Source organism: Naegleria lovaniensis (genome assembly GCF_003324165.1).
Source record: "Naegleria lovaniensis strain ATCC 30569 chromosome Unknown tig053, whole genome shotgun sequence".
Taxonomy (NCBI): Eukaryota; Heterolobosea; class Eutetramitea; order Acrasida; family Naegleriidae; genus Naegleria; species Naegleria lovaniensis.
In genome coordinates this window covers 89,934-101,910 of record NW_025407875.1, presented here as the reverse complement: position 1 = coordinate 101,910, position 11,977 = coordinate 89,934, and the positions used below count along the sequence as shown (strand labels likewise).

Here is an 11,977-nt window from a genome sequence, read left to right as displayed (position 1 = left end):
TTAGAAATACATTGAAAAGTCTTCACTTTCTTCATCGTCACTGCCCAAATCATCGTCACTCTCCTCTTCATTCTCCTCAGGACTCTCATAGTCATCATGATAAGTTGTTAGAGCCTTGTAAAAATGATATCCTTGCTTCAGCTGTTGTAAAATATCATTTCTATCTTGCTTGCTAGCAAAAATATTACCAATCAAAGATTCGAGTGATGAATAATAAGAACCCATATTTTGAGGAACAACCATGACATCCATACGTGTCGTGTGTGGTACAAACAGAGCCAGTAACAAAGATGCCACATGTGAATATTCACATGTTAACTCCAGCTCTATAGCTCGTTTCAATTCACGACACCTCTTCCATTCGTCCGAACTAATTAAAAAATTCTCATTTCTTGTGTCGTAATGTTCGTCAATAATGACATGAATTTTTAGCTTTTTCAATGAGCGAAAAGTAGGTTTGATCAATAAACGTAACAGTTGTCGTAATTCCAAATAATAATACACTGGTTCAAATTCAATAGTCTGCAGGTTGGGAAAACAAATTGGTAGTGTGTTTTCAAGAAATTCATAAATTTCTATAGGTTGGTCATAGCCAACAGGAGATGCAGTTTCATCCATAACTTCGTTCAACTTGAAAGTTGTTACACAAGAATTGGTGACAGTAACTTCTATAGGTTCAGATATATCAGCAACTTCCAATGTTTTGAGATTGGAAAATTCATTCAGTGCTCGCAATACTGTTGTACAAAGGTAACTATCGTAACAAATGTGTTCAATTTCTTTCGTATTAAGTTTAGTGACAAGTGATGTGAATGAATGTTCATTAAAGCCTTCCAGATTAATGTATTTAAGCTTGTTGAAAGGGAAACTCGTTATATCGGTAGATTGATGATTGTTGTAGAGGTCTGAATAGTTCATACCACACACCCTCACAAGATCAAAATCAGGCATTTGAAGAGCCTCACGGTAGTAAAAAAAAGTAAATTCAAAACAATTCAACTCGACAGAAAACAATACTCGACGGAAATGCTTGCTCACGAGCATGATATTTGCAAAACTCGACTTTTCGGAAATGTATTTAAATATCAAAGCCAATAAATCATCCGTAACCATTTCATGAAAAGGGAGTATGAATGATGGTAATGACTCTTTCTTGATCTTCTTTGTTTTTCTTGTTTCCGTTTGGCTTGATGATGATGCTAACGGTGATCGTTTCATTTTTTTTTAATTTTATTTTTGTCGAAATGTTTGACTTGGAAAACGGACTTTCACACGACTTGAGGATTATACGATTAACTCAATATAGAATTACTCATCCTCTTCTTCATCCTCGTCATGGTCCTCATCATCCTCTTCTTCTTCTTCTTCATCCTCACTCTCTTCTGAACTCTCATAATCCGTTTCGTACGTAATAACTTTTGAAGAAATTCTCTCTGATAGGATTCCCTTCAATTGTGTGGAAACATCTTGTTCAAAAACATTCTCTAACAACTCGTGCATGGATGAAAAACGAATTCCACCACACTCTTGATCAATGACATGAATTTTCAAACGTTTGGCTTTGGATTCAAACAAAGCTAGCAATAAAGATGCCACAGTGGAATATTCACACGACAATTCCAATTCTGGAAGATGTTTCAAATCACAAAATTTCATCCATTCAACCCTCGACAATACCTGCTCTTTGTGTTCACATTCATAAACTACAACATGAATGGAAAGCTTTTTCAATGAGGGAAATAAAGGTGTCGTGTTTGTCCATAAACGCACTAGTTGAATAATGTCAATATGAAACGTTGGATTTTCAATTTCAATGTGTTGCAAATTGGGAAAACATGGAGCTATCAAGTCACTCAATACATCATGAATATTGATGGACTCCATGTCGTAACATTCTTTTCCATGACCAAGATAATGGTTCCATTTAAATGTAGTGACTGATGTATTACAAGTCGATATTCTCTCTAAATCAGAAAAATCAGCAACTTCCAACGTTCTGAGATTGGGAAACTCATTGACGATGAATTGCAATAATTCTTTTGAAACACCATCATTCAGACAAATATGATGAATTTCTGTCTTGTTCAATATCTTGAGAAGTGAGAGGATGGAACAATCGCCACTGCAAAGTTCAACATATTGAAGTTTTGAGAATGGAAATAATGATGTTTGGTTCATGATACTTGGATCGTTCATGATGATACATCGTTTCACGAGAGCTGTATCAGGCATTTGAAGTGCACGAGAATAATTAAATGTCATAAATTCAAAACAGTTCAATTCTTGAGAGAACAACACACGATAAAAGCGTTTGCCTACGAGCATGAAGTTTGAAAAACTTGATATTTGGGAAACGAATTTAAATATTAAAGCCAATACATCATCAGAAATCAATTCATGAAAAGGGCGTTGATGAGAGGATGGTAGTAACAATGCTGATGATTGTGAACAATGGTTCGTGTGTGTACAAGGTGCATTTTGCATCTTGAATTTCTTGTGTTGGGTTTTGTTGGTTGTGGTGGTTTGGTTGTTTGTTTGTGGAGGATGATTTCGTTTCATATTTTTTAATGTCAAGCTGTCAACAAATTTGTCCTTCTAATTCCCTTAATGGAAGCGTTAATGTTGCCTGTGTCATGGTTATAATTACAAAACGTAGCAGCCCTATTTAACATTTGAACTTGGTGACAAGAACAAATTCTTGCAACAGTAAATGGATTCAAAATGCTCACGTTTCCACTTCTAGTCATTCTCTCCAGCAGCCTTAATTGAACCTTCACCAACGTTTCCACTTCTAGTCATTCCCTCCAGCACTCTCGTAATCACTCGCATAGGAAACGAGAGTTTGATTAAATTCTTGCTGTTGTTCCACAAGTTTCAAAATATTTTTTCGATCATCGGCAAAAATGTTCCCTATTAAGGATTTCATTGATGTCAAACGTGTGCCTTGTTGTGTAGACACAACTTGAACCTTGGTTGTTTTTCCTTGAAAAAGAGTGTATAATAGAATTGCCATGTTCGTAAATTCACATGTTAATTCCAACTCGGGAATCTGCTTCAATTCACAACACATCTTCCAATCATTCCTATTAATTAATTCATCAAAATCTTCGTTACCAAAAACTACAACATGAACTTTAAGCTTCTTCACTGAGTGAAATAATGGATCTATCAGCAAACGTATCAGATCAATAATGTCCACATAATAAACCACAGGTTCAAATTCAATAAACTGCAAATTAGGAAAGCAGGGGCTCAGTAACACTCTTAGAAAACTGCATACATTGGTTGGCTCTGAGTATCCATATGTAGCATAACCATCAACTTCATTCAATTTGAAAGCTGTGACAGAGTGATTGGAAGAATAAACCTTTTGGTATTCAGAAAAATCAGCGACTTCTAATTTTTTGAGATTTGGGAACTCGTTGATCAATAGTTGCAACAACTGTTCATCAAGGTAATTGTTGTAACAAATATGTTCTATTGTAGTCTTATTCATTTTCCCTAATAATGGAAATACTGAAAGATTATCTCCAAAGCCATCGAGTTTGATATATTTGAGCTTGGTGAAAGGGAATGAGGCTTTGAGAGTCTGGTTCATGGTTTGGTCATCAATAGCATCTTTGCTCATTTTCTCGTTGGTGGTAGTGTCTGCATTGTTGTTGAGAACATTGTCTTGGTCGTCATTATTATCATCGTCATTATCATCATCACTATCAAACCCCCAATCGTTATCATTAATGATACACCTTCTTACAAGGTCAAAATCAGGCATTTGTAAGGCTTGTAAATAGTCCAAATCAACAAATTCGAAACAGTTGGACTCTACCGAGAACAACACTCGATGGAAATGCTTGCTCACTAGCATTACATTTGAAAAGCTTGATATATCGGAAATGTATTGAAAGATCAAAGCCAATACTTCATCGGGAATCATTTCATGAAATGAGAGTTGAATGGATGGTTTCAACAAGTAATGGTCATTTGCAATCACCATTCCGCCAGTATCATGTTGTTTGACTTTCTTGTGTGGTTCTTCCAAGATGGTGTTTTTGAATGATGATGGCGAAGGTGCCGTACGTTTCATTTTTGTATCTTTTTTCATATCATCACTCCTATAAAAACTGATTTTTCGGAATATTATGGGGTTGATGATAGACAACAATTGTACACAAGTTTTTGGCAAATTAGTTTAATGATTACCAACTCGAGTCTGTACCTATCAATGAACGGTTGATTCATCATCACCTACGAATAACCGAATTTCGAAGGAAGGAATTTTTGCATATTAGAAAATACGTTGAAACGAAATTGTGCTGAATTTAGATCATGGTCAATGCACTGATCTCCCTTGATCGATTTTAATTGTATGAAGATGATGTTTTCGCCATCCTCATACATACAGCCTTGTTGAACAATTCCGTTGAAGAAGCCTTGTGGGCGAACTGCTCCAATCAAAAATTGCGCCAAACTCCCATATTTTATTTCAAAAAAAAAAACCAAAAAACTGTGTACCAGCCGTTTGTTGAATTGCAACAGCGTCGTCATTAACGGCTGATAAAGCGACTCGTCCCTCCTCGTACGCACTGAGAACTTTACAACCGTTTTTTCTTTTGCCCACGTGTTCGTTCAGCACCACAAGCCTCATTTTATTACCTCAACGACAAAACTCCAGGCGCAAACGTATAAGGAAATATCCGTTACACATAACCATCCACAACAAACACCATCATCACCACAAGTCTCTACATCACACAACTATTCGCAACCACAACAACAACAACATGACTACCATGCCAGCCTCAACTGTTGCTGCAGAGGACACAGCTCATACAACAAATGCAGCCACCACCACAACTACTCCTGCCGACCCTTCCTCCACCAGCAACACCAACAACAACGCTGTACAACAAATCAGCCCACCACCCACTACGAAAAAGAAGTCTTTGCTAGAAAGACTCAGACAACAATACGGTGAATTGGAAAAGCTAGAGGCAAGCAATACACAACAAGGCTCTTCGTCATCTTTAACACACACCCCAACAAGTGCCAATGCAACTCTCTCCATGCCTTCATCACTACCTTCATCTTCTTCCCAACCATCATCTAATACCACCAATGTCAATGCACCAACGGCTGCGACTGTGATCACAACTCCAACGAGCAAGGCAACATCTTCGAACGGAAAACGATTCATCGACACAACCACTGGAGCTGTAGCTTTGCCAACAACACCTGAACCCAATACACCCACTAGATCAAAACGAACACGAAGAGCAAACAAATTCAACCAACTTATAAATGGTGAAGAGCTTCCAACACTTCCCGAACACATTCAAAAGAAGCTAGTCAGGCTCATGAGTGTGGTCCGAAAGCACAAATGGGCGTGGCCATTCAATCAACCTGTTGATCCTGTGCAACTCAACATTCCAGACTACTTTACCATTATTAAGAATCCGATGGATCTAGGAACAGTGGAAAAGAAAGTACTCAACAATGAATATATGGACGTTTATCAATTTTTGGATGATGTTCGACTCATTTGGTCGAACTGTTTCACTTATAATCCTCTCGACAGCGATGTTTGTAACATGGCCAAAGAACTCGAAAGATTCTTTAATGAAAAGTATGAAAAGTTAATTGGACAAGTGGGAGTGGATACACCTCTTGAAATTACAACTCCAACACAATCTATTGGATTGGAAGAGGTACCATTCGTAACCACTCCCTCCACTGTCAAGAAGGGAAGAGGACGCAAGAAAAAGTCTCTCACAGAAACAACTCCTTCTGCTGCAGTTTCTTCTACTGCAGCCTCTACGGCAACAATGCCCTCCGAACAAGTCACAACACCTCGTGAAGTAACTCCATCCAAATCAAAGTCTTCCACAAAATCAAAATCAAAAACCAAGTCATCAAGCAAATCCAAGTCTAAATCTAAGAAATCATCGGAACCAGAAATGACCTATGAGGACAAGAAAGAACTGAGTGCCAACATTGGAAAATTGGACGGAGTGAAACTTGCCGAAGTGGTTCGTATCATTCAACGAATGGCCCCTACTGCTTCAAGCAAAGCCAATGAAACTGAAATTGAAATCGATTTGAACCAGTTGGATAATGCTACTTTGGTTGAGCTTAATAATTTCGTCAAACTGCATTTACCAAAGAAAGAAACACAGAAAAAGAAGGCAACCTCAACAACAAAGAAAAAGAGAAAAACTTCTCCAGTCAAGGAAAAGAAGCCTAAGAAAACCAAGAAGGAGGAGAGTGATTCTGAATCAACCGCTACCGACAATAGTGCCTCTGAATCGAGCGCAACCGAAACAGAGTCGTCCGAATCCGACTCTTCAGACTCCGATTCGGATATGGAAGACGTAAAGACAGTTCCACCAAGCTCCAATAATCTTGGTGATCAAGCTAAGCAACCCGCTGCAACATCCACAGCGTCACTCACCAACGAAGGTAAGTAAGGTAATCCTAAATATCACGTTCATTAATTACTAGCATTTTAATTTATTTGATTGAATCAATTTGATTATTCTGATTTTTACTGTGTGAATATTTAAATGACGAATTATATGATGATTTTATTTCTCACTCAACCGTTAACTCCGAACATGCTAAATGTTGTTTTGATATCATGATTGAAACCTATCATGCATGACATTTTATAGCTCCAAGATCTACAGCAACCACTGCCACAACTACGACGACACACAATAACAACATCCACCCTCCTCATCCAAATACCCCAAGTAGTGCAAAAGCTTTGAACTTTCCCAACATTTCAACCAGCAATCTGTACCCAAATGCAACTTTATCCACAAGTGCCACCACTCCAACCTCGCAAAAGCCAACAACAACTTCTACAGCAGGCAATGTCAACATTATTCCCACAAAGAAGCAACTTGATGCCGCCTTAAAGGTAGATGAGTCAAGTTGGAACAGCTTGCTGGACGAAGAGGATCAAGACAACAAGAAGCGTATCGCAACGGATGATCACGCGAACTCTTCCAAGTGGAATGAATTCCAACAACACCAAAAGAGGCAAAGCGAGCTAGAAGAAAAGATGAAAATGTTACGAGAACAAAAAGAAGAGGAAAGACGTCAACAATCACTCAATGCTTCTCACTTTCGTATTGATGAGAGAGAGCTTGCTAAGAGACAGCGAGAGGAAGAAAGACACAACAAGCTCTCTGAAGATCTTGACGCTGAAGCCTTTGCAAAGGAAATGTTTGAATAGAGTAATGGGTATGTGTGGTGCAAATTGAAGCTTAATGTACTTACATCAATAATGCTTCATAATAAACTTATAGCGCAAAGGGTTTCAAAATTGTGTTTGTTGTCCGTCCCAGACCAACAAAAAATGAGAGCATTAGATTTTCTTGTTCCCTTAATGTTGCTAGCCTTGCTTAGCCTCAACTGCTGCTTGGTACGCTCTCAATCCGTTCCGAGCCATTCCCTATACGATAATCCAGGAAAGAGCGTGAAGAATACTCTGGAGAAAGGGGCTATTGATTACTTCCTTGTAAATGTCTCATCGTGGAATATCGGAATGAGCGATTTCTTGGTGTTTGGTTTAAATTCCCTTTCAGGAGATGTTGATTTGTGGGTCTCCACGACTCAATTCCCAACCTCCTCCGATTGTAATGGCTGCATTCATACTGACATTGCAGGGTACAGTGATTCAAGGCTCATCAACCGAAATGATGAGACAAATTGGCCCGCTTCCAATGTGTTCTATATTGCTGTGGTAGCTTCATTCAGAAAGAGTGCTTACAGTCTTGCTTCATGGTCTTCAAATGGTAAGTGTTATCAACACTTGAACGGTGGTCATCTTATCATTAATGCAAACTCAAAAATTTGGGTTTAATCACTGCTGCATTTGTCCCTTCTTACATGCGTGTTACGGCCGATTGTTTGTGAAATACAGTTCAAGTGGCGCTTGAATCCAATGTGGCTCTTTTGGGTCAATCTCCTAAGGGAAGAGACAATTACTTTGTTTATGAGATTCCTCAAGGCGCTAGTCACATTACCATCACAGTTACCTCTCAAACCTCCAGCTCAGATCCTGATTTGTATATTTCAGGCTCCATCCCAAAGCCTAACGCCACTCACAACGACTGGACATGTGCTGATTATGGCTTTGACTCTGTTCTGGTTCATGTTGAGCCTGGTCTCACTCACATTTACATTAATGTCAATGCATTCACAGACTCTATTTATACTGTTTTGGTTCGTCTGAATGATGACGCTGTACAACTCTCGGAAGGAATGCTTCTTGATGACTTGCTCGATGAGGGCCAAATGGACATCTTTTATTTTGAAAATTTACATACTCAGAATATTGTTGTGGAGAGTTTGGAAGTGAACTCAGAAGGTGAGTCCAAACTCTATGTTCGTTATGGACAGCCTCCAACCAGTGTAGAGTTCGATCAAGTAGTTTCTCTTGAAGGAAATGATTATTTGATAATTAAGAATGCAAGTGTGGGAACATACTATTTTGGTCTCTACGGATTGGTCAATGGGACAGGTTACAAAATATGGTGCTACACCGAAGATCCAAATCAAATTGTTGTCAGTGAAAATAACGCTCTTGGTGGAGTTTTATCTTCGAGTAGTAACTTTGTTTTCAAGTTTGAGAGCAGAGATTTTACACAGGGAATAGTGGCCAAAGTTGAGGCTATCGAGAAACCCATTCAGATGTATTATGCTCAACATTCGAGACCAACAAATTTCAAATATGTGAAAACGACTACTGCTACTGTTGGAAATTCAGCCATGCTTTACTTGGCTCCACCTTCACCAACACCGTATTTGTATTTCTCATTGTTTGGTGAGGGCAAGTTCACTTTTGAAATCACCACCAACCACACCACCAAGGAACTATTCGATGGAATTGAGATGGATATGGAATGGGTTCCAAGAGGTTATTACAGGTATGTGTGGTTAATAATATTTTCTAATGAGTCGTTAATTATTTATCATTCCTTCTGTTATTCATGAAAATCATGTCCAATATGAAACCTTTGGACCAACGCTTCTGATAGATACTACATGTTTAAGGCAGAAAAATTCCCAGATCAGGCAATCACTATCACTGCCAATCCATACAGATACAATGACGTGGATATTTATGTCTCAACCAGTGAGCCTCATCCTAGCGAGTCAAATCATCAATGGAAAGGTGAAGAGAGAGGTGTTGACACCATCTACATTCCAGCTAAAGCAAGCGAAGCTAAAGGCAATGTGTTTTACATTTCTGTTTTTGCCTATGACACTGACTGTTATTTTAGCCTTGTGGCTTCGTATGCTGGAGAGTCACGTATTTTGAAGCTTGATGAAGCAATCTCGTCGACCGTTTCTGAAGAGTCATACTCTTATTTCACGCTTGAGGTTGCCCTACCTGGAAAAGTCCTCATCAATTTGCAATTACAAAATAGTGGAGATCAAGCTGATTTATATTACAGTACCACCGTGGCCACTCCCAACAAGTACAACTATGAAGGGAAGGGTAGCAATTTGGGTGGCTCAGTATTGACCATTGACGACGTCCAGCCAGGAAAGGTATACGTGAGCGTGCATGGAGCCTTGTCAACCAGCCTCAACAAATTGATTCCCTTCAAAATCATTGCATCAAATTCCTACCTGTACACCTATCCAAATGGAGATGCCATTCCCATGGTATCTAAAAAGGGTACCATTAACATTTTCAAGGCCTCCATCACCAATAGTCTGAGAATTTTGATTGCATCTGTCTCTCTGGTGAAAGGTAAGACAGCCATGTATGTCACTAATAACGGCTGGACAGGCAATTCCACCTATTACACATGGAAAGATTCCAATGCAGTTGGTAATAGTATTGTCATAAAGAATAGCGATCCAAAATTCGCTCTGGGAACTTGGACCATTGCAGTCGAGAGCCTTGAAGATTCAGAGTATCACTTTAGTATGGCCTCAAATATTGGAGCCAATGTTTTAGAGGATGTTCATACTATTGGAAGAACTCCATCTGATGGCAACATGGACAGTTTGATTTATAACTTTTGGCTGCCATTCAAATCGGAACAAAGTAAGACTGACATTGTCATTCACATTAAGGAGCTCGAAGGAAAAGTCAACATTTATGCTAACCAAGACATGCAACATGATCCCTCTCCAACAAGCTTCAAGTGGAAATCTGAAACGAATGGAGATCAAAAAAGAAGCATTGTCATCAAAAAGGAAGAATTGAACATTCAGAATGCAATTTATGTGTTAGTTCAAGGCGAAGTTGGAAAGAGCTCATTGTACTCGATTGCCTTTTCAAAGCACACAAGCTCTCAAGATAGTGATAACACTGCAGGTATTGTTGTTGGAGTGGTTCTTGGAGTTGTCATGCTGGCCCTTGTGGTTGTGCTAGCTGTTGGGCTAGTAGTGTACTTTAGAAAGAGGAAGCAAGCATCGACTTACAACAAGTTCGATCAAGAGAGTCAGCAAGCTCCTGAAGGCAGCAGTTCTGTCTATTACAAGGTGGAGAACACTCAAAACTAGTTACACATTAAAACCAACATGTTTTCAATTTCTATCCCTTATAAGGGATGTGTGCTGAACACTCGATTTAACGAAATTTGTGGACACTTGTCACACTATTTGAGAATTCGCTCAGAGTTTATTGACATAGGTCCATAAATTATAGACACCCAACAAGTGTTTACTCTTTCGAGAGCTCATAAGAATCGCCCAATGCCAACTTGTAAAATCCAGTGGCCTCAGCAAAACAAATCTCATAGCCATCACAATCTGAAATAATCACCACCTCCACGTCAGCCTTACCAGGTGTTGGCAATACGACAGGTTCCTTCACAATACTCACTTGACTCTCCTCAAATTCCTTCACTTCTTGTTTGGCACTGAGAACTTGTTGATGAATTTGTTTCACATCCACAGTGGATGAAATTGCCAATCGTCCAAAAGCTTCACCATGAATTAAAGGTTCATTGTGTGGCAATTGTACAAACTCCACTTTGGCTTGATCTTGTGCGTAGCCCAATAAAACTTTTCCATTTTCAACATCACGATCAAAGACTTTCATTCCCAACACTTGTGTATAGAATTTGATTTGTTTCTCAATATTCGAAGTATGCAATGAAATGTATTGAACTCGATCACTTTCTTGAGCATTTCTTTGATTGTCTGTTAAATCCTTATTCTTATTCAACAACAAGTACTTGTAACCATCAGGGTCACTAATAAACTTGCGTTCCTCCAAAGAACTCTCTGTTTGTTCTTCTTCTTGTTTGTTTTGATGAATGGCAATATAATTGTAATCATTTCCCAACTTGTATGATTTAATTCCAAAATTAGCAGTCAATTCCAACACAAAATGTAAATCCTCTGGACCATATCCAATCATTGTTTTTGTCCAACTGGTATTGTATCGACCATTACAAGCAGCTTCACATCCAGCATCGAAATGTTCATGTCGTTGTTCGGACATGGCAAGTTCAGTTTCATAGAATTTTTTGGATTTTGAATAATTTCCAATTTTGTGAACCCAATGAAGGAGACGGAATGGAGTTGTGCTGGAGGCCATGATGATGATGAGAGTGGTGGTGAGTGTTGGTGACAAGCTCGTTCGTGGGTGTGTGTGAATATTTTTTTTTTAATTATTTTTTTTTGATGGAATGCGGCTTCGGAGAAATTGTTACAAAACTCCCAACGAACTCCGAGCACTCTGAAACATCTGGATGAAAATTCCAATGGTCGTGCTTTTCAAAGGATTCTCAAATGCTTGATCTTGGATGAATTTGATTTTATAAAGTTTGAAAATAAGGTTCGAATCAAAGATTACAAGAATTGTCATTCAAGCTACTTGTCATGAAATGGAGGTCCATGAAAAAATTCCAAATATCGAAAGAATAACAGTATGACCTCGATCCATTCAAACTTATTTCATCCTCAAGAGATTCATACACATTTGCTAGAACTTCATTCGGACCAT

The 11,977-nt window shown here is 38.7% G+C and overlaps 6 protein-coding genes across 6 annotated transcripts; 2 read left to right on the top strand and 4 right to left on the bottom strand.

Annotated features, from left to right (window-relative positions):
* On the bottom strand, positions 1-1,218 carry C9374_012028 (uncharacterized protein; the record flags this gene model as incomplete). The annotated part of the gene is made up of 1 exon (XM_044687749.1): positions 1-1,218. The coding sequence occupies one exon, from the start codon at positions 1,216-1,218 to the stop codon at positions 1-3; it is 1,218 nt and encodes a 405-aa protein (XP_044542739.1).
* Positions 1,219-1,308: 90 nt separating this feature from the next.
* C9374_012027 (uncharacterized protein) lies at positions 1,309-2,232 on the bottom strand (the record flags this gene model as incomplete). Its single annotated transcript, XM_044687748.1, has 1 exon — positions 1,309-2,232. One exon carries the CDS (start codon positions 2,230-2,232, stop codon positions 1,309-1,311), a length of 924 nt encoding a protein of 307 aa, XP_044542738.1.
* Positions 2,233-2,791: 559 nt separating this feature from the next.
* On the bottom strand, positions 2,792-4,084 carry C9374_012026 (uncharacterized protein; the record flags this gene model as incomplete). Its single annotated transcript, XM_044687747.1, has 1 exon — positions 2,792-4,084. The coding sequence occupies one exon, from the start codon at positions 4,082-4,084 to the stop codon at positions 2,792-2,794; it is 1,293 nt and encodes a 430-aa protein (XP_044542737.1).
* A 697-nt stretch (positions 4,085-4,781) lies between these two features.
* On the top strand, positions 4,782-7,237 carry C9374_012025 (uncharacterized protein; the record flags this gene model as incomplete). The annotated part of the gene is made up of 2 exons (XM_044687746.1): positions 4,782-6,456; positions 6,669-7,237. 2 exons carry the CDS (start codon positions 4,782-4,784, stop codon positions 7,235-7,237), a joined length of 2,244 nt encoding a protein of 747 aa, XP_044542736.1.
* Positions 7,238-7,360: 123 nt separating this feature from the next.
* C9374_012024 (uncharacterized protein) lies at positions 7,361-10,527 on the top strand (the record flags this gene model as incomplete). The annotated part of the gene is made up of 3 exons (XM_044687745.1): positions 7,361-7,799; positions 7,928-8,933; positions 9,045-10,527. 3 exons carry the CDS (start codon positions 7,361-7,363, stop codon positions 10,525-10,527), a joined length of 2,928 nt encoding a protein of 975 aa, XP_044542735.1.
* A 160-nt stretch (positions 10,528-10,687) lies between these two features.
* C9374_012023 (uncharacterized protein) lies at positions 10,688-11,569 on the bottom strand (the record flags this gene model as incomplete). The annotated part of the gene is made up of 1 exon (XM_044687744.1): positions 10,688-11,569. The coding sequence occupies one exon, from the start codon at positions 11,567-11,569 to the stop codon at positions 10,688-10,690; it is 882 nt and encodes a 293-aa protein (XP_044542734.1).
* Between the last annotated feature and the right edge of the window lie 408 nt (positions 11,570-11,977).